The sequence below is a fragment of the Corvus cornix genome, chromosome Z, assembly GCF_000738735.6.
Source record: "Corvus cornix cornix isolate S_Up_H32 chromosome Z, ASM73873v5, whole genome shotgun sequence".
Taxonomy (NCBI): domain Eukaryota; kingdom Metazoa; phylum Chordata; class Aves; order Passeriformes; family Corvidae; genus Corvus; species Corvus cornix.
This window is the reverse complement of record NC_046357.1, coordinates 51,807,051-51,829,251: the sequence shown is the minus strand read 5'-3', so window position 1 is coordinate 51,829,251 and position 22,201 is coordinate 51,807,051. Positions and strand designations below refer to the sequence as shown.

General features: G+C 37.7%; 1 protein-coding gene across 1 annotated transcript; it reads right to left on the bottom strand.

Annotated features, from left to right (window-relative positions):
* Positions 1-1,527: 1,527 nt before the first annotated feature.
* ANXA1 (annexin A1) lies at positions 1,528-18,180 on the bottom strand. Its single transcript, XM_010393063.3, has 13 exons — positions 18,073-18,180; positions 14,250-14,328; positions 12,131-12,224; positions 11,250-11,344; positions 9,853-9,966; positions 9,192-9,282; positions 8,155-8,234; positions 7,205-7,261; positions 5,788-5,881; positions 5,133-5,228; positions 4,082-4,140; positions 3,273-3,395; positions 1,528-1,877 (listed from the first exon to the last, which is right to left on the bottom strand). Exons 2-13 carry the CDS (start codon positions 14,313-14,315, stop codon positions 1,818-1,820), a joined length of 1,029 nt encoding a protein of 342 aa, XP_010391365.1. The 5' UTR covers positions 14,316-14,328; positions 18,073-18,180; the 3' UTR covers positions 1,528-1,817.
* Positions 18,181-22,201: the final 4,021 nt, after the last annotated feature.

The window sequence follows — 22,201 nt, the reverse complement described above, 5'->3', positions numbered from 1 at the left end:
TGTGATAACCCATCTTATCTTAATGACAACCTGATTAGAGTCAGCATTCTTAGACTTTCACTTACATTTCATTGCTGATGCTCTTATTACTTTGCATAGAAAACAAAGATTATTTGTGCTGGTCCATTTAATTCTCTGTCTCTCCTCTTTACTGTGCAGTATAGCTCTTTAAGACAAGGACTGTGCTTCTTAATGCCAGGAAATGACCTTTCCACTTACGTTAGCATACCTGAAAGCCATTTTTTTTGGTCTTTTTTGTTTTTCAGAAACATCTCTCACTTCTACTCAGACCATCATGGGGCCTTCTGGTAGTGAAATAGATGGTTCAGTCTCTGTTTCACAAGCATTAACCTCAGTCCTACTTCTTGCAGTATGAAAGTTTCCAAACTATAATGGGCTGCAATTTTCCATGGCAATAAATACATCATAACATTTAAAACAATTGCGAAATAGCCATATGAAAGAGCCATATGAATGGAATTTTTTAAAAAAACTTCTGTTTTTTAAAATGTTTAAGGAAGTAGTTCCCTAACTTTGCAGAAACCTGTGCCTCTCAGACAGAAGCGAATAACCCCAGGGGATTGAGCTAGCTTGCAGTAAACTGTGACTTCTCCTTGATACAGCACTACACAAACCAAACCTTCCTCTTCAAAAAAATCAGCATTTGCATTTTAGAAGTAGACAAAAATAGAATACAATCAAAATGCTACTACTCTTGCCTCTAGCAAAGATGAATACATACAATATTTTAAAAAACAGTGAAATGCCTTACAATTAGAAGAACTTGTTAGACTACAGCAATGCACAGTAAACATTTCCTCTGTTGCATTGTCCTGCAAAGCCCCTGTAACCAGATTAACAACTGTTTTTATATTACTAACATGTTTATATCATCTTCTCCTTTAAATGAAAATTCCAAGTGCTCCCTCATTCCCATTTTGAAGTTGAATAGCTAGGCTGGGCTCTCACAAAGAACATGTTTCTGCTGAGACCCTCTTGCAGTCTGCCAAAAAGAAGTCTTCTGCAGATCAGAGGATTTGCCACTCCACATTGAAAAATTCTCCTCTCCTCCCTTTTTAAGTGGCGGGGGGGAGAGGGTGGGGGGGGGGAGCATGCAAACCTGGCCTCAGAAAAGCACCCAAAGCTTTTGCAAACAGCTAATTGTTTGAGCCATTAGCCTTTATCATTTCAGTCTCCCATAATGTCCTATGAAGAATTTTTTTTCCAGTGTACAAAACGCAACAGGTTTATTCACCCTGAAATTTAAATAAGAACAAGACAGAGATATCATTGCCGTTTTTCTATTAATTTTATATATTAAATTTTTTTAACAGGATATCCTTAAGTGCTTTTCTTATATCTGGCTTACACAAACCCTAGCTGAAGTGGAATTGAAAGGTACAGACTCAGCTACACTTGATATTACTACATTATGTTTTGATTAAGTTATTTACTGATTTTTCCCTCACACACTGTACTCACAGAACTTGAAACTAAATGCAGAATAGCAACAAAAGATATACAAAGTTACACATGGCTGAATTTTATTTTTAAAAGTTTATTTGCTTAGCATAGATGAAAACTTTACCATTTTCATATGCAAATAGAAACTTGGGGGCATTCTTTCAGTTTGGATAAATAATGGCAACCAGAAATATTGATGCCATTCAGAGTAAGGATACTGAAAAAAACATAATACATATGCACTAAGTACCCTTCCACAGAAACCTCCCTGTGTAAAGCCTGTGTTTTATATAGACATGCAAATACAAAGACTTTCAGCAACTGGGCTTGAGCGCATTTCAGGAACATGAAACTTAGTTATCACTTCCACATAAAGCCACCAGGATGGTTTCATAATCCCCTTTGAGTTCATCCTGTAAATTTAAGCATGAAAACCGCACAGTTGTTAAAATAATGGTCTCAAGTAAAATAAATTCAAATTAACATTCAATATACATTGATCAAATATCAGTGTTCCATCTATATGAATTAATCACTTGATAAAACACTAGTTAGCCACAGACTGAGCTCGAACCAAGTACCCTCACTGAAGTTATTTGCATGACCTAGAAATAAATACATGCATTTCCAGAGTGCAGTATAGGTAGACAAGGCTAGTAAAAATGCTGGGAGGTCTAGCGGTGTAAGTGAAAAAGAGAAGCACAGAAGACTTTTATCTACCCAGGAGCTTAAGCTTTTACTCTAAATAAAGTAAAAATTTCTTTCTTGATCAGTGTTATCCAATGCTCATTAATATTAAAATACTTCATGTGTACACATTGCTTCTAGGAGCATCTCAAACAGAGGCTAACAGTACAGTGAAACTTTACTCACCATGGGATTGCTTATTCAGCAATTATGCATTAAGTATTCAGTGTAATGACATGCATTTCTTGTTTTCTCTCATTTGAATCTAGTTTTCAGAGATACATGAGTTGTTTTGTGTAGCCAAGCTATACCTCAAGACATTAGGATGTAATCACCACTTTGGAACATGATGAGGTGGTGTAATTACATATCAAATTACAGATCACAGACACACTTAAGGGAAGATTAAAGTGACCTTTGGCACCTAACTGAAAGCATAGCAGACACCAATAAAAATCCAAAAGGCATTTTCATACATGTAGGGAGTATGTTTCTACTCCAATCAAGACATCTCTTTTTTTCAGTTATGTCTATTATTCTCCACAAAGATGCTTTGCCAGTTTAGCTTTCTTCAAGTCCCTCACTGCTTAAATTTTCTGGAAAATACTTCAGGTAGTCAGTCCCTTTTAACAAAAGGTTTTTGTTAGTTTAACTCATTTAGGTTAGGTCATAGGGAAAACAGGCCAAATAAATGTTAACAAAATTAAAAATTCATTTGCTGGAGTACCCCGAATGTTAAAAGCCAATATCCAGTTATGTCAAATATCTCCGTTAGAGATGCCATGGCAATTTTCTTCACTCTCCTGCCAATGTAGTGCTTAAGTACAGGAATTTGGGGATACTGTTTCTCCATTCAGCTCTTGGCTTCTACTCTAAGGTGACATCCTGAGACATGCATCACTACTAACAAATTACTATTGTTCTTTTGACATAAACTTTGACCTGGAAAAGGAATTAGTTCTCCCAGCCTGTGGGCCATTGGAAACATAAGTTACTCATCTACAATGAGCTACTCAGGATGAACTGGTGACTGAGGAGCAGAAAAGTGAATGGACCTTTACTGGACTTCAAAAGTAATCCAGTGGTTCTGCATTTCATATGTCAGGTGGGAGAAAACCTACCATAATGGCTTGGCGAAGAGAGATGCCATACAGACTCTTGTAATAGCCTTTGATCTCATTCATATCCACTTCATGGCGCGAAACCATGATTCTGATGAGGTCTTTGTGCCGAGTCCCAGCACCCTATTAAAAGAAACAAAGTAAAAAGGAGGAGAAAAAAAAAGGGAAAATAATTATGCTACTTATGTCACTGAAATATCTTTAATCAAGTTCTGTGTGTTAATCCATCAGACTTCTTTGTAGATGAACATACCCCTTTCCTTTTCCTTTAGTATCTTGTAACAGGGAGGTCTCACATCTGTCTTATGTTCCCTATGAGCACAATTCACTTTTGACAGGCTACCTCCACCCTGTTTGGGGTTTTTTAAACATTTTTAAACATTTCTTTTCGCTGTTTCCTAAAACCAGACATCTCCTTCACTGTGCTTGCAAGACATTAGGGACAGCCTAGACTTCACTGCCTCTTTTCATTTCTTTTTTAACAGTGCTCGCCTTTTTCCTTTTTTTACTATAATCATTGTTTCGTAAGTGAGAGAAGTTCCAGTCACCTTCCTGTCACTGTAACAGTAAAAGATATGTGTGTATGGACAGATGCCCTCCTGAACACACTACAGCAAACACACAACTCCTCCAATGGAAAATACTCAGGTTTCAAAGGAAAGAACAGAAGGAGTGAGAGAAATACACTGAATTTCCTTCTGCAGTCCTTTTCTATCACACACAGGGCCTAGAGACCTCTAGCTTACTTTCTACTTTTCAGCTTATATAGCACCCCATGCTTACAAAGAGGAGATTTTTACTGAGATTACCTTCATTGCCAAATGGAGCTTTTCAGCAAAGAAAGCTGGTTTGCTTGTGGCACACTTCACTGTAACAAAGCAGTGAAATAAGGTCACTTCTGCTACACATGTAACAAAAGTCTAGCAATAAAACACTTTAAAAACAGTCTCATTTTTCCTACCGGCAGACCCTATTTATGTACTTCTTTGTTACCTTATGTCAAAATATACGAGGATGAGAAGTTCATTTCCTCTGTTTACAATTCAGTCAGGGGAGAATAGTTACTATAAAAACAATGCTGTTCTCCGTAGTTTACTGCCACAAAATTACAGAAGGTGTTGCAGCTCCCAAAGAGAAAAATGTGAAAGCATTTATGCCTTCTATAGCAGAGCTGGAGGTTATAATCTGATATTTTGTAAAGCAAGTTATAGTTCAATTTTGATAATAAGAGGGATCTGATGGAAATTATTCTTTTATCCAAAATACGCTTGACAGTGATAAAAAAGCTAAGAACAAGATGGGTGTCCTGGCTCCCAGTTACATCCCTGATCCAGTTGTAAGAGGGAGTCCCTTCCTTACCTTATTGTTCATGAACAACAATTACTAAATTTATATGAGTATTTTCATGAACAAAACCACAGAAGGGAACTTGTTATATTTTTAATAATTGTATATTGTTAGTATCCTTGCAACATGAAACTTAGAGTCAAAGAATGGGTTTGGTTGAAGACAGGTTTAAAACTATTGGATTTTTAATAAAAAATGTGGCTGTTCTGACAGCTCTTTTTGGCATATTGATTTCTTTTAAAGTTCTTTCTGTGTAGACAACTCATCTGTTCTCCTTGAAAGACCTTTCCACATACCAGGAGAGGTATTTCTACCTAGTCATCAACTTCAACTGATTTTAGATGTCAGTTAAATCACTATGATTGGATTAGGTTTTCCAAGGCATTATTTAGCAAGATTCTCAATGAAGCAGGGTAAATAAAGAATAGTTTCTGACCAGAGCAATTATGACAGAAGTAAAAGTTTAAGTTTAGTCAGTACACATAGTAGGTTTCAATCTGCAGAACCACTTACCAAGGGCAGTGAGGCAGTTCTCAATATCACCTTTCAGCTCCAAATCCAGTACCTTGTTCATGTCATGCTTGCTGTATTTGGTGTACTTCTGAAAGACTAAATAAGGGAAGAAAACAGTATTCTCCCTGCATTGTCTCTGCCTTATTCTGTCCTCACTGCTGCAGCAGAGGACTGTTTGTGGGTCCTCTTTCTCACTTTCTTCAGACAGCACAATGTGGAGCAGCGTTACTGCACGGACTGGTGGAGTCAGCGTACGGAACGGGACTTTGTTAGGATGGAAGGGTTCATTTCCCATCGGCAGGGGTAGAGGTGGCCAACTGACTACACCAGAGCCTGTGACGTTGTGTGACAGCCCTCTGTCTAGGGCAACCTGGCTAAAAACCAAGGCAATTTTGGGGACCTCTCAGAACCTCTTCCACTCTGATTCCTTGGTGTTGTGATCACAACCCAGCTGAGACTTCAGTTTTGTTAACAGCCTAAATAATATTGCTCATCTCTACTATGGAAAGAGCAGCCAGGCTGCCAACCACACCCCTAGTAAGCAAGCATGCTTCCAATTGGGGTCATGTCTTGATAACCTGTATAGTCTCTGAATTCATGAGCAGGCCACGTTCAAAAATCATCCCAGAGAAGCATGAAGCTTTGTTCAACATACCCCTTCGAAGATGTGGGTAGCTTCTTGTAGTAAGAATAGTAACAAACACACCAGTATCTGTTCCTTTCCTTTTCTCTCCTGCTTCATACAAGGCCTGTCATAAAGAAAAGAAGGTGGCAAAGTCAATATGGGAATAGTAAAACTCAAACAGGAATACTGTACCTTTCAGGGCCATTGCTTGTTAGTAATGAACACTGTCCCTTGACACAATCCAGATCAAAACTCTACCCTACCTCAGACTAACTCCAGCTCTGTCAAATAATGCTTCATACTTCACTTATGTCATAATAGTACGTAGCAAACACTATGCAGCTAAAAAGCATATTTTCAGACATTTCGTGATCATCATCTAGCTTTTCTGGGTATACTACATTTTTGAATGAAGTTATTTTTCATGTCGCGATAGCAGTCTGCATGGAAGTTCAAGACTCATAGGCTTTCTTAAGACTGACAAAACTGTTTCTGCAACAAACTGGTCCAATATTCAGGAGAAGCCTATGTACCAAGTACTTCCTCATCTTTCCAGGAGTGACTTTTACTTCCAGTAAAGTAAAAACCTTATCGATCTCCTCCATTTTCGTCACTTCCTCCAACCTCTCTAGGAGTAATAATTAAAGACCTCCACACAGCTCGAAGATTTAACACTCTGCATCAAGATAAACAGTGCGAACTTTTGAGCTCAGACAAAGTATTAGTTTACTTTCATATCCAGGGCAGATAACAGAACTGAACTCCTTATGTACTAGGAATTAAAGCAGTATTTCTCAATGGCCTAGTCTTTGCTGGATTTTTTTTAAAACTCAATTGGAAGTAATCTAAATGTAGATTGTAACTGTGATGTAACATTTTATAGGTGAAAACTCAGGAAAGACTGCTAAGTTTTATCAAGATTTTATCAAAAATAGTGCCACTAATGTTGAAAGAAATAAGAAAAAGATCAGATGTTTATTTTAGAATTATTAAGAAAATAACTGTGAGGTTTACCAATAATCTTAAAATGTTCTTCATTGTAAAGCAATAGCTATATCTGATACACTGCAGAGTTCACACTGGTAAATGTAGGGTAGCTAATTCTGCACATAGATGAGCACACCCTTGTTCCTTAATTCAAGAACTGTTTCATAAACAGAAGAAAGACTGGGTCTGACTCTTCTACTTGTGACCTGTACTTCAAATAGTCTGCATGCTTCACATGAACTAGATGAGGTCTTGCAGAAATGTTTCTGAAGGTAAATATTAGGGTGAAGATCTAATTTCCTTCATATAATGAACTTACATGAACTTTGTAAAACACTATCTCCTCAGAAATGACTGCTGTATCACACTGAAATCTCTGTTAGGTCTGCAATATACAGGATTCAGCCAGCGCAATCTCAAGTAAGTCAGAAGAACTGCAAAGTGCCAAGTATGACCTTACCCTGGCATCATTGTCAGCAAGTTCATCATTCACATGAGGATTTTCACATCGATCAGCCTACATAAAGAAATAAATAAAATTTCACTGTTACTCACAATCATTCAGTTCACTAAAGCTCAACAGTTTAGAGTTGTGCAGTACCACTCAAACTAATATATAACTGGAAATAGGTGCAGTTATGTCAAACATTCTGTGAATAAAACTGTTGCATTTGTAACCAGAGAACATACTTCTACAGCCACCAGCAACTTATTTCTTAATTCCTACCTAAAAATCCACAGGAAGTATTTGTTTCTTGACATGAAACTACAGGCTTCTAACCTGTGACTTGCTCCCTGATGATCGTTCAATCGACACCTTTCAAGCTGATTTGAAAGTTAAAACTGAAAATCCAAACCATGTACATGGATGTACTAAAAAATCATCCTGTGTGTAAGTACAAGCTTCATATACATATACTCAAAAATAAAATATTTAGTCATTTTAAAAGGGTCTTTTTATTGGGGAGGTCCAGTGTTTGATAACTCCCTGGCTTTGTCCCATCATCTACCTACTAGAAACATATCTTAACAGGAAAAAAAAGTTTATTTCACTAATTTTAAGCATTTCTTCTTTTTCTATTTCTAGTCCATTGACATGACATTATGCCTGTTACTTTTTCTAGTACTTAAAGATAGCACAAAAAAAGTCTTGAAAGTGTAACTGATAAAAAGGAAATATGTTTCCCAATAAACAATGAAGTTTTTTAAAAGGCATTTGAGATAAAATCTTACTACAGTTTGATTAAGAACAGTTTATAATGGTCAAGGATGTGAAAGTGAAAAAAAAGCAATGCAAAGAAATAAATATTACCTAAATCTTTATTTATTGCACGTCTCTCTAAAATAGCCTTGACAACATTGATTTTTGATAATAGATATTGCCACTCAAAATGCTTAAGCATAGCATACCTTGGCAAGAGCAACCAAAGCCTTTTGAAAGTCTCCAGATGTGTCAGAGATGATGTCTTGTGTCAGATCTCTCTTCAGCACTGAAATCAAATCATAGTTTGTATTGTATCAACTAAGTTGACTAGATAATTTTTAAAGGCCCTTCCAAACCTTTCTGTGATCTTTTTGAGTCTTTTCCTAATTTCCCACTTAAATATGTCCACTAGAAATGTAGTTTTCATACTTTTTCTCATTTGATTTCAAGTGAAGGAGTTTATTTTTAACATATCCTCTAAATCCTGTGAGATGTGCTGTGAAATTGGAGGTTAAACCCAAAATGTGCTGAAAAATATCCTCTAAGGCCTTATAGGTAGCATTGTCTTGGGTTTCTGCTTGTGAAATACAAAAACCTTTTTCTGACCCTTTTTCTTTTTCATTCTTATTTGTGGCTGTCCTTATCAGTACTGTACTCAAACACAAAACTTTTCCAAAAACTCAAGCTATTAATATGAGCATCTAAGAAGAAATGTCTTGGTCAAAGTTACCTCATCATCTCAGAAAAAAGGATTTAATTAGAAAACACAGTAAACTCGACATATAAGAGAGACACCACACTACATATTAGTAATTTCTTCAAATATTTTCCCCCTGTAGTACACTGTTCCTCCTACTGCTAACATGTCTCTGTTGCTAACTCAGTAAGATTCCTTTTTCAAGTCTATCCTTTTATCTTAAAATGTCAGCCAAGGTTTAGTTACAGGGGAAGAAAAGCAGCTTTGTTTTGCATGCATCCTAGAAAGCATATAAATGTGTGACTCAGTCCATGAAACACCCACAATTCCAGCAGTGGTGATGTATCTTTTCCTGCACTACTGGGATCTACATAGGTCAGCAAAAGTCACCGTGACCTCCCTCCCCAGCAACTCTGTCAATTTTCTGTGAAGCTTCATTTGCCTCCTATACTCTTCTCAGCTCCTTATTTTAAGAGGTGAGGCAGTGACTCTAACGTGTTGGCTACAGGGTTATAATGTTAATACTTCTTTCTTGCTCTGAATTACCTTCTTTGTAGTATCTGTTGGCTTCTTTGATCTCTTGGTTGGTTCTTGAGGCCAGAATCTCAATCAAGGTATCTTCATCAGTTCCAAGCCCCTGATAAAAGTGATTGAATTTTAGAGATGTTATCCAATAGAGCAAGCTTAAATTCGTAACAGAAGTAAGACGTAAATCATTGGCTTGGCTTTGAAGGCACCACATGGAATGAGAAAAATTAAAAACAGTATGCTTCCATATAATATTGTAATTTCAGCTCTTTTGGAATTAAATTCTTATCACATTTAATATACTGGTCCCCAAAAGAAGTGCTAAAAGGATCAAACTGTGCACATAAAAGATAGGAATGTAAAATCTTTGAAGAAAAATACTTCCTCCCCTTTTTTCTCTTATGTAAACATGTATGTAAACACTATGCTCCCATTAGCAACCAGTTTTCAAAAGGCAGAAAGAGTTCATTCTCACAAAAGAATCCCCAGCTCTGAAATTCAGCAGAGATTACCGGGTCTTGTTCTCATAAACTGAATTACCAATACAGACTTATTTTACAAAATGAAGTTTAAATAAAGATAATACACAAGCCTTGAAATCTGTGTCCAGTGTCATTTACAGGCCTTGATAATTACTGATGCTCTCTACGAAAGTTCTTCTCTGAAGATTTTGCCTTACCTTCATAGAGGCTCTTAATTCTTCAGCATCAAATTGAGCTGGAGTTTTGAGCAAAGCCACAACAACATCCTCGAGGTGGCTTTTCAGAGCCTTTTTCAAAGCATCTTCTAGACTCTGTTTCAGGAAGAATAAGAAAGTAAAAGTGTAGCTGCTATTCGGCTGCAGTCCAAAAATTAGTCTGACCTGTGATCATTCTTAGTTTACATCATTCCTTTATCTATAATGGTAAGAATTATGAAGCCCTACTTCAAGTTTCAAATTGGTCACCTTTATGTTAACCAAATCATCAGGCAGGGTTTTTCAGTGAATACTCAGGAGTGCCTTCACACATTGCAGTTCACCTAGTTCAGGTATATTGAACCATTTACAGCATGAGAAGAAGACTCAAAATAGTCTGCTTGTTCTTCAAGAAAAGATAATGCCATATTGTTCTTACAGTTACGACTGAGTTGCTTATCTGAGTAACATTTGAATTCATCATTTATTGCATGATGGATACAGAGTTTGAAGTGAAAATATGTAAAACACCCTAAACAAAACCACAAGTCCTGAAGATATGATCTATATTCCAATTTGACCTAAATTTAAGAGGGGTGAAAAAAGAAAAATTAAGTCTGCTTTATTCTGCCACCTATGCAAAAATGTTCAGTACTCTTATTCTGTTTGTGTCCAGGTTGTAGCTGTAAGAGTGAGAATGTCAACCTGCTTTGTGAGGATAGCTAAACCAATGAGTTTATTTCAGAAATAAGCACTATGTCCATAGTTAGTTTTGTTCTGCTTATGGACGGTGTGCTAGGAACTAAGGTATCTGATAATCTAACATTATTGTTCTTGAACCTTTTGACATTATACATTTACTACAATTATTTTAAAAATATAATTGCAAAGCTGGAGCTTCCTCTGAGGGAGGAGAGGGTTGTGAAAATCACAGGTGAGGTTTCCTGAACATAAACGGGAAAGTTAGGCTAAAGTCAGACATTAGACTTACTTTATAAGTTGGCCTTTAAAAGTTACCCTCAAAGGAATCCCTGTCCAAGGAACAAATGCTCACTATGTCTGGTATGCCAACTGTGAAACTAATTTCAATTTGGAGTTACAGGTCCAAATGGAGAAAATCTTTATCTGAGAAGAGTAAGAGCAATTTAAACACTTTGCAGAAACATGTAGTAACTTCCAAGCTTCTCAATTCCAGGGACGAGCAGTTTTACTACTTAGAGGTGGGAGAACACTGGAAGCCCCTCCCTATACCAGTGTCGGCATACTTGGGGAACAGTGTTAAGGTCCTACAACTCTCCTATCCTATTCAGTATTCTATCTTTACTCACATATACCATTTGAGCCAGGAGAAACATATATATTCTGGGTGAAAATTTAAGATTGGCTTGAATATACCTTACCTTTCCTTTAGTCTGCTGATAGGCAGCTTTGATCTGCTGACGCTGAGCATTTGTTCTTTTAGTCAAGATGTCAATGATGGTGGCTTCATCCACACCTATGAATCACCAATCAAAATCCCAAAATAGTCAAAATCATTTAGCCAGTTACATTTTTTGTTGTTATTATCTGCTTTATGTCATATTTTGGTTTCTAGACAAACTCAAGATTAACCAAAGGAAAAGCTGTAATCATCTACAGACTCACAACATTAGTGATGTAGCTAAGAAACCAAATAAATAAGACCCCTCTAGGACACATAAATTTCATACAAAAAGTCTTAAAGTGTTCTGAGTGTAGATCTTCCATTATACTGAAAAAAAAACCTAAAAAACCCCAAACAAACAGAAACCCACACTAAAAAAGAAAATAGATGGCATACTCATTTAATCTCAGTAAGTCAAACTGGAAAACCTTTTGAAGTACAGACAAAGTGCCAAATGTGAATTTCATTAAAAGCGAGAAATGTAGGAGAAACACACAATACATTATCAGCATAATCACTACCTCTTGCAGGTATTTTACAGAAATAAAGCGAAAAAGTACTGGTATGGTATGTTGCAGTATTTTTTCCTTCCCTAGAAATTGAAATTTTACAACACTTCCTTTAATATATTCAAGAACTTTAATATAGCATTAAGGTCTGAAACTGTAATACACCACTAGGCTATCAAAGAACTGAGATACTTCACCAAGTGGCACAATTTAATGTATTGCCAAGCTTTTAAAAGCAGAGGCCCCTCTCTTGCTTGCCATTGTCTCTTGCTCTGATATTTTATTCAGTGTTATTCTCAAAATTTCCTGAGAGTCCTAATGCAGCAAGTTAAATATTTACTCCTCTTACCCTTTACAGTAATAGCTCTGTCCAAAGCAGCAACATCAGCTGATGGATCAAAATTTGGGTATGACTGAACTCCATGGCCACCTTTTGAACTTTTCTGCAGAGGGAAAATAGAAAATGAAATTTAAAAAAGGAAAAAAATTTCTCATACCAAATAATATTTTTGTATAGAAGCAGTTTTGGATGCCCAAATAAACTATTGCCTTTGGGATTGCCTTTTATCATCAAGGAACATACAGTTTTGTAGCTACAGATAATTGAACAGGTTCAGTAATGGATATGTATTGGATCTATTCCTTTCACAACTCTTATATTAAACAGAAAGTGCTTCATAAATTGGTTTAGGTACCTGAAGACCTATTTCTTAATGTAAGTTGGATTGCATAAGAAAATAATTAACTGTCAAAATTAGGAAATTATGCTCAAATTTTAAAGGCTCTAAACCCACAATTAAATCCTACAGGCACTTCCAGTAAAGTGCTAATTTCTATTGTTCATCTTATGCAAACTGACTGTATCACATTAAGGGTCTCCTCAGCTGACTCATATCTAAGCTTTCAAACACTTCTTGCATTTAAGATCTTGGGGAAGAGTTCAAGCCTAATCCTACAAGGAAGTGGAGACCTGTTTCCCAGCTTCTTTGAAACTTAAGCCACAGTTTTCAGAAAGCCACCATCTGGTTTTGGTGAATCTACTCCTGGAAGGGCACTCTCTAGTCAATGTCTGAAGGCCTCTGGGAACTATACAACAGATCGCATGGCTTGCCTTATGTCAGCAATATGACACATCAAATTACTGGTAGGACCTATAACTCAACAGCACCAAATAGCTGATGCCTACTACTATTACAGAAGTTATAAAATGCTCCAAGATTCTTGGATGAAATTTATACTTGTTTCAAAAACTAGTATTTGAATTTTTTTTAATCCTTTGCCATTAAAATAAAACACCCCAAGAGAAATGGCAAGGTTTTATGGATACATGCTTTACATACAAGACTTTGTATTGAATTTTGCATGATTCTAGCATCTGATAATTGAATGTTCATCTCCCAGCACAATTGTATTACTAGGAGCTGTAAGAGAGCAGACAGACTGTATACTTAAATCAATCTCTCACATACTTTTTAAAAGATCATTGTGCCTTGTGTGCTAAGCCAACAAAGGAATGGGACTGTCTCATTCCCTGTTTCTCAATCTCACAGGCTAACATTTGTATACTGGTTTCCATGCCAAACTTATCTACCAGCAATACAAAACTGTCTGTAACCACCACAGCCAAGAATGTCTCAGGACCCTGGGAATGGAAGGGAGATAGGATGATGGAGCCAAAGGTTTATGCATAGAATGTTGTGGAGTCGAAATTACAAAATCCACAGGGGTCTAGAGCAGAAAACTTTTGTTTACTGAAACTCCCCCTACATAATTTTGTTTTCAAAATGTAAGCTTTTTAGGGAACACCGTGTGACTTCACGGTGTACTGCTTTACCTTTGCTTTCATTTCAGTATCTTCACCTCATTATCACAAAGACTCTCCACATCATCCTAGTGCAGTAATCTTGACTCCTCACTACCATACCCCTCCCTTCTAATCTATAACAGTACTCATTGTCTGAGGCTTTTTGTTACGTGTTGTGGCTCGTTGGCATGACATGTGATATGAAAATTTTACTTCCTCCTTTACACTCCTATATTCTAACTCATGGCTTCCTAAATCTCAGCCAAACAGTCCCTGTTTTGTTCACATACATTGCCTGAACATGTTTTGACACGTTCACACAACTCAGCATCAGATTACTACTTTAAAGAAGCCGATTTTAGTGAATCAGTGACTGGCCGTTGGGAATTACAATTTAATCACACTATCTAGTTCTGCCTAGAAATTGATAACTAGACTGATAGGTGCAAACAGGAGCAATTTTTCATCTGGTAGCAAACTTCCTACATTATATGGTTACATTAGACTGTACACTGCAATAAAATTGGGTTCCAGTTCTAATCTGCAGGAGTTTTACCATTATTTTTCCTCTATTTGTAAGTATGAAAGATGTTTAAATGCCTTTAAACCACTTGAAAGAGTATAGGAAAATAAGCATGATGCTCTCAAAGTTGATAATACTTACAATACATTCCTGCTCCTGATTGTCCATGAACCATGCCTGCTTCAGAAATTCTGATACCATAGCCATGTTGACAGAGTTTCTGGGAAGAGATACAAACCATTTCTCATCATTTTGAGCACCAGTGCAACTCAAGAATTCCCACCCCCAAAATCACTTCTCTAGCACTACGACATGCAGTGGTTAGTGTCCCACATGGTAACGGGCCTGTGCTATGGGAAGCTTTGATGTTTCTCAGGTGATGTGATGCTCCACAACTGTGCTTGCTCACCCCTACATTCTTAGCTACTTTCAGAAGTTTTAGATTAGAACAGTAATAGTACTATTTGCCTATAGCAACACATTAGCATTAGCACTGACTTACAAAGGGAAGTTACTAGAAACCAATTAGCCTGTCTTTCTCATTAGTTAATCTATCATCTATGCTCATTTTGAAATTCACTGGTAAACAAGTGCTCTTGTCTCATCAGTCACTGAGGTTGGAGTTCTCGTATATTATGTTAGGAAAAAAGATATTCCCTTGTTAAATATACTTTCATGTAATTTCTTTGACTGATGAGTACATCTGGAGAGTTTTATATACATTACTTTTTCTTGCATATTTCCTACAATTTCTACATGATAATAATAAAGCATTACCAGTTTAAGAAGAGGATTTAAAATAATTTTTTGCTTTTCACTGCTCAAACAGAAAATCAACCCAGATTTTCCATTAGTCACTATGCAGAAAAGGAAGAAATGAGTGGTGATGTGACATTAAGTACTCAAAAATAATGGACAGGTTGCTTCATAACAACTTCTATTGTTGGTGTGAGGAATTTTCTGTTTGCTAACGGAAACAGTGAGGGAATAGAAAGAAGATATCAATGGTTTATCAAATAGTTATTTAACTAGATTTTTTTTTTTAAATGCTCTTCCTCAGCAAACTCTAGGGATGAGTTGGTTTTAAAGCATACATACAAGCAATAACTAGAGGTACTGTTGCTGAGTAAACCAGACTGACCTTGAAACTGGTGTTAAGAGACAAAATTCTATTTGGATTTTCGGGGGTTTTATCATAATAAAAAATGTTAGTTATGCTGCCAACACATCCCCTCTGTCCTGTAGGAAGGGCAGAGACCAATCTTTTGAACCAATACAAGTTTAGCACCAAGGAGTGTAGCCACAGTCCAGGTCTTTCTGTCTCTCACAGCAAAACTCTAAAGCTTACTTCCACATTCAGCAACCAACAAAGTGACAAATACCTCACACAGCCTGCCTGCAGCTCTCCTTACCACCCCTCTCCAAGGTAAGAGCCACCCATATTCCCTCTTCCCCAAAAAACTCTTGCTTTTGTTTCCTTCCCTTAGGAAGGAATTTAGCTCTGCCTGTGCTGCCACAAAAACTGAAACTGATTTAAAATCTGTATTTGTATATTATTTAGAGTAGGCCTCAACTGGGTAAATAATGGACAGAATATTGAGTCATATTTAAGGACCAACTTTTATCACCTGCTATTTAGCCAGGACGAGAAAAGCATGCTTACATCACAACTGCAACCAGCACTTTTCTCAAGCTGTCAGAGTGAGTCCTGCACTCTTCTTGTATTGACAGAAGTTAACAAGGGCAGATGAAGCACTGTAGTACCTGAAGTTCTGCTGCATTTTATAACACCATAAAATGAAGGCCATGTGCAGCAGGATGAAAGCACATAAAAATCTCCATACTGGGTGCACTGAGTCATCAACGCTGACATGTACTGGTATGTCTGCTGACTAACTGGTCCACAGGGCACAGAACCACTTCAAACTGTGAAACAAGATTCAGTCTCCCTGCACCAGATCTGAGAAGAGGTGTATTTTGCTTGATAAAGGAACACTTACCAGGGAGAACTGGCTTTGGGAAGCACTGTGTTTCTTCTACATATCCCCACACCCACCCTTGACACCAAGCTCTAAAGGTTTTGCTGTCCTTGGGGCTGACTGGAGCAGAAGGCTACTAGACTACACTAAATTGTGCTTATTAAGTCTCTAAAACTTTATGTCTTTTCTGATTTAAATTATACAGTAAGAAAAAAGTCTGTGCCTCTTTTGAAATAAAGACACTGACACGTAGATCCATCTATTTCCATGTAGTAAACAAAAAATGCAATGTTAATATAAGTCAAAGTAGGCAATGGCTCTTGAGAGGAGCTAAAGACCTTAGTCTGCTTGAATAGTCTGCTTAGTCTCGAGAGGAGCTTCGCAAGGTAAGAAACCAACTTACATATAAAACTTTTCTTCTGCTTTGGAAGAAACTACAGCTGGTAAGAAAAAAGCAGACTGGAATCTAGGAAGATAACCAGCCCTCTGATGCAGACAAGGTCTTGCCCAATACTTTGTCTCCTGCCACTCTAAAATGCAATCATGTAAACGATACCTAGACCCAGGAGGGACACATTCAGTCCAAGCATTACTTCAATACAGTATGAAAAGGACTGAAAGAACTGATGGCTTTCTGTCATACATTTTTGGGTACTTTTATGCTCAGAACATAGATTGTGAGCAAGGAAAAGAAAAAAAACCCCATGTTCTTACTGAGAGGAGCAAAGAGAATGTACCACAGAAAAGTGTGATGCTCCTTTCTGGTTACTCCCTGCCAGGTACCTATTCGAGAGTTATTCTGTTTAACAAAATACTGTCTAGGCTACATGTCCCACTTCCCAGTCTGGAATTTGTACATGTTCTGCTGAACAGGAAAGAGGATCAAAAAGTTAATGTCTCTCAGCTTGAAAAATATTGTGGGTTTTGTGCATTTTGTCATTCCCAATTGGAATGATCAACAATCAACTGGATTGAAAAATCAGACAGACATCCAGACTGAAAGTCCTAACTGTTGTTTCACAAAAATCACCACAATATTTCTTTCTGTCTGGATCTTAACCCCCTGAAGAGGCACCCTTGAACTGAACCTATCAAAACTTTTTAAGGTTTTGAGAAAATGCCTTATTAAAAATATTTAAGGGCACAAACTAGATTTTTACACTACAGTCTGTGTCAAATGACAGCATTTATCTATGCTTATTTAACCATATCATGAGGCATGTCAGATATGTGGTTACTTTCAAAGGCTTGATATCAGGATCTTAATGTAAATTACAGCCATGTAGAAAAACAGGCAGAAGATCTAACACAGTAATTTACTTTGCAGTGAAAAGTCTGCTGAATATGAAAACACCAGAGAGAAAAAATATCTCATCCTTGTAAAATTCTATGGAAAGATTTAGCAGAACAAACCCCAGATGATACAGCTTTTATGTGGGTTTGCCAAGTTCTTAGTCAGAAAACCAGGATTTTGCTCTTATGTTTCTAAAAGATTCATTTGATTTCTAAAATTTTATTTCTGATTTGATTTCTAAGAGATTTGATTCTCATCCCTTTCATGAGCAATGTCTCTTCTAAGTCCTAAAGCAACAGTTGTTGAATTAACAACAGCTGTTTCTATTTTTCAAGTTTACACACAAAGCATAGTAGTTTCCTAGGAATTCCAGTTTTACTGCACGTTTCTACAGCAGCCTACTAAAAAGGAAAAGTATATAAAGTGGTCAACTCCAAATAAGTTTGGTTTTGAAGTTTTAACCATTTTTTATTCCCTTTATTTAATTGCATTAAATAAAAGCAGTAATTGTCCAAGCCCTTGTGTAAAGTGTTCCAAAATGGAAAGAATTTCTCCTGCCCACGCCCGTCTTTTCCCCTGACATCAAATCCAACCCACAGAAAGTTTGCACCACGTCACTTGACAAAATCCGCACACAATTCTTAAAGTGTGCTCGGTCTACAGAGAGCAGTCATGAACTACAAAATCCTACCTTACTCCTCACAAACGTTGCCTTGCAGGGCTGCACAGTCAGGAGTAAAGGAGCAGAGGGCTTTCAAAGCTTTTATAGCCTTTGCAGAAAACCCCTCCTAGCAACCAGTGTTTCCACAGCTCTAGTTATCATCTGCGGCAGCTGTATCTGGGTGCCACCCAAAATGGAGAAACATTAAGGAAAAAAAGTCATTGCGAAACTATGTGCTGGCAAAAGTATGTGCAGATTTCTGAAGGGAAAAGACAAAAAATGAGCGAGCCACGGTAGGTCTCCTCTCGTCTCCTGCCCTGACCACATTGCCTACTTTAATAAATTGCCATAAATCTTTTGGGATCATATGATTAAATGTTAAGAAAACTAAACTTGAGTTACTCTCTTCACATTTTGTCATGTCTGATACCATTTCACAGTGAATATATTAAGATTTATCTTTGCTCAGTGAAACTTTGAGAGAAAAAGGGTGAAGAGTCAAGGCAGCATCCTCACTTCGCTGAGATCTGGTGGCTATCAGCTCTGCTTCTTTTACACATAGACCAGTGGTAGAAATGGCCCAGGAATGAAACATGTTTAGTATTTAATATAAATAACTTTTTTTCTTGGAAAGAAACTCATGGAAAATGGCAGGCTTAATATAAGGGCAATAATTGGCATCTACATGATCAGAAAGAGGTTGAAACCATCAGATTAAACTCTGAAGTTCAAAGTGAGAGTGGTTTGCACAAGATGAGGGTATATCTGCTAGAAGTGGTTTTCTGCAAGCACTTCCTTGCCAAGCCAGCCCAGCCTGGCACAATGCATATCACTAACATCTCAGATTGGCCTGGAACACAATGCCCAGTGAAGAAATACCTCTTGCTGAACCAGAAGTGTTTGCAATGGGAAGATAGCAGACTTTCATGCCCCTTCTGCTGACTTGCTGCAACCCACCGGTACCCTCAAGTATGAGTGGTCTGCCTCACATGTACATGAAATGCAGTCTGATCTCGAAACCCATGTCTAACAATCAATTAAATGAGGAGGAAGAGGAACAGACTGATGGCAATTATTAGAGGGGACCCTCACAAATGTCTCAAATGTAATATAACACACATGCACATCTTCCTCCGTACCCCCAAGTGTGTGGTGCTCAGCAATCTGCTTATCACAGCCAAGGAGGGCCCCATCCCACCAGCCTAGGGGAGAGCCTCTGGTGTGCTGAAGGACACAGCAGTCAGGCCACCCCAGCCCCGGGATCTGCCCTCAGCAGTGACCTCAGCCCTCATTCCCCACTTGAGTCACTGCCCTGCTGCCTTATAGAGGGCTGGGACTGAAACTGGAACCCAGCCTACGGGCTGATGGTCTGTCACATTCCCATCCCCAGAGAGGTGCCAAGTGCCTGGAGCTGGGGCTGCCTACAGTGCCCACCCCAGCTGTCCTGCTCCTGGCTGGGGTGATGGGATAGGAGGGGCTGCCAGGCCCTGCCTTGCTGGCCCCCGTGGGAACACTTCTGGCTCCCAGGGAGTCCGCAGCCTGCCTGACCCTCCAAGAGCAATTTTCTCCTATTCTTTGTTATTTCCTTTCCCTCTGTACATTTAATATATCATTTGACCAAAGTATTTCAGATGTTATTCAGTAAGCTGAGTAACTGAAGGGGCCTACTAGCTGACAGCAATACTGTGAGCAAGCTGTCAGGTTGTATTTTGATTTGTTTATTTAATTATGATGTGTGATGTTCAGATTACTCTAGCCCTCCTGAATTCCATGTCAGAATGACACTAGCAGTCTTATTTCACTTGGGTCAGTCTTATTCACTTGGCCAAAATTTCTGTTTATATGCTTTTTCTGGGACTGTTGCCCTGTCTATTAATGAGCACAACTAAGGGCTACAAGTGTATCATAAAACACTCCTTCATGATGACTTATTTTTCAATATAGTTTTCCTTAATCAGATTATTATCCCATTTTTATCATAGTAGTTTTTCATGTCTGATTTAGTTTTGGTTTGTTTTGGGTTTTTTTTTTAATCTAATTGTATTGTCTTTCAGGCCCATGTTTCCACCTTCAGAGTGATCTCACAGGAAGGAATTGTCCTGCTATTCATTGCATAAGCTGTTTGCATTTGCTTTTCCTCCTTCTTAACGCATGGACAGATGTTGACTCACTGTCTTCCTGGAGCTCAGCTGAGTCACCATCTGCACTAGAGTGCTTTATTGTACAAAATGCTGCCACTTAAAAAAATCAATTCAATTGGATGGAGCTCCTAACAGTTGTTTATTGTTAAGTTTTTAACTGTTACTCTATCATTTGTTTCATAAAGCTGTAACAGTTTGCATATTGTTTATTGTTGACTTGTCATTATTTATTCAGAAGTGGCAAAGCATGCAGCCAACTGTCATAGAGGCTTAAATGTCTCAAAAGTGACAAAAAGAAATATCTTTATTTACAACACTCAATGTAGTATGGAATGCAGCTGCTCCTGAGAGAAACAGAAATGTTCAGTGAAAATGGAAAAGAAAAATGGTCACTTTTGATAAACTGCCAGATTTGGCCATGCCAAATATTTCTCTTAGGGCTAGTGATGACAGCTCAGTTGGAAAGATGGGATTTCCCCACGTAATCCATCCTACACAAAATGATAGCAAAATGAGTCAGGAATTTTCATGGAATTTGAGAGTGAGAGCAGCAGCCCTTACATCTGTTTCAGAGGTACCAACCTGCTGTAACTCTGTGTTTATTCTACTCAAGGTGCCTTAAAGAAGAGTTAAGGTTGGAGAAATTTTGGAAATGACCATTCTACCTAGAGTAAACCAAAACCCCAATTTTACAAATGATCTTCAGACTGCCTATGAGATAAACTTTAAGTGAAAACTGATGCTCACAAATTGCATTGTTATGAAATAGCATTATCCTGAAAGAGTTCCTGAGGCTACTGCCAGGCAATAAATCATAAAACCGAGCCCTGCCTGTTTCACACCAGGACAGCCATCCCTTTTGAACCATCTGATAGCAATCCAGAGCCAACTGGAATCTTCCTCTCTCATCTTTTGCACCTTGTGACTTCATTTATCTTCAGTAGCTTTTATCCACTTCCTAAAGAACTGAGGTGAAACACATTACTTGATTTACTTGGGCAGCCAGGACCTGCAATGTAGCACCTGTACTCTGGTTTCAGGGAACAGAGAGAGTCCTATCGATGATACAGGTCTAAGAGCATGCGTGACTTACAGCAGGCCTACTGAAGGCAGTAATACTTCCAAGAAGATATTCCAGAGATAGCATTTTTACTAACACATATTTACCACATCCTGTTTCAGGAAGCATGTCTCAGTTACGTTATTCAGAAAAATGTCCTTCCAGCATACTGAAGTATAGGGCCTCCTCAGACCTTCATCTCTTCCTTTGACATTACAAGAGATTAAATATCAAATTCAGTGAGAAGAGCTACACTATCTATTCATTTCCACCTGATCTGCATGATCCTAGTGAGGTCCACCTAGAGTCAGGTTGTGATTCTGGGTATCCCTGTGATCCTATATTATGGGCTGGATGGCTTCAAATCTAGACATATAATTTCTTTTTTAGTTTCATGCTTAAAAAAAATATATATTCATTAGACACAATAGGACACATTCAAAATTGTGTAGTATCTGTTACGGCTTCTCTCTTAAAGGTTTTATTTTCATTAATATATTATTTCCCATTCAGATCATGTTTCAGCTCTGAACCTCTTTGCAAGCTTGTAAATAGGGAAAAGATTGGACAACATACATTTGTGTCATGATACTGATTCAAAATAATCAATAAGTATTTTTGAGGAATTTTCTAACAAGAATTAATTGTATTTGCACAGTATAAAATATTTAACACCTCTGTCTTTTAACATGGATTTGCATTTTGTTATTTCCTCATGAAATTAGCAATAATTCTCAGGCAGCAGTAATTCCATGCTTTAATCAAACATGCACCTGCTTCCATAATTAGCTTTAATATTTATTCTTCCTTAATTGCAGTAAATATCTTTCTGCAGTTGGATAAATTTTTAGAAGTGTAATGGGATATTCTGAATCTCATGGTAAAACACAGCTTGGCTATCCAGGAGACACAAAATGCTAGTGAACAGCCCAGAAATAAAAATATTCTGCACAGAGAA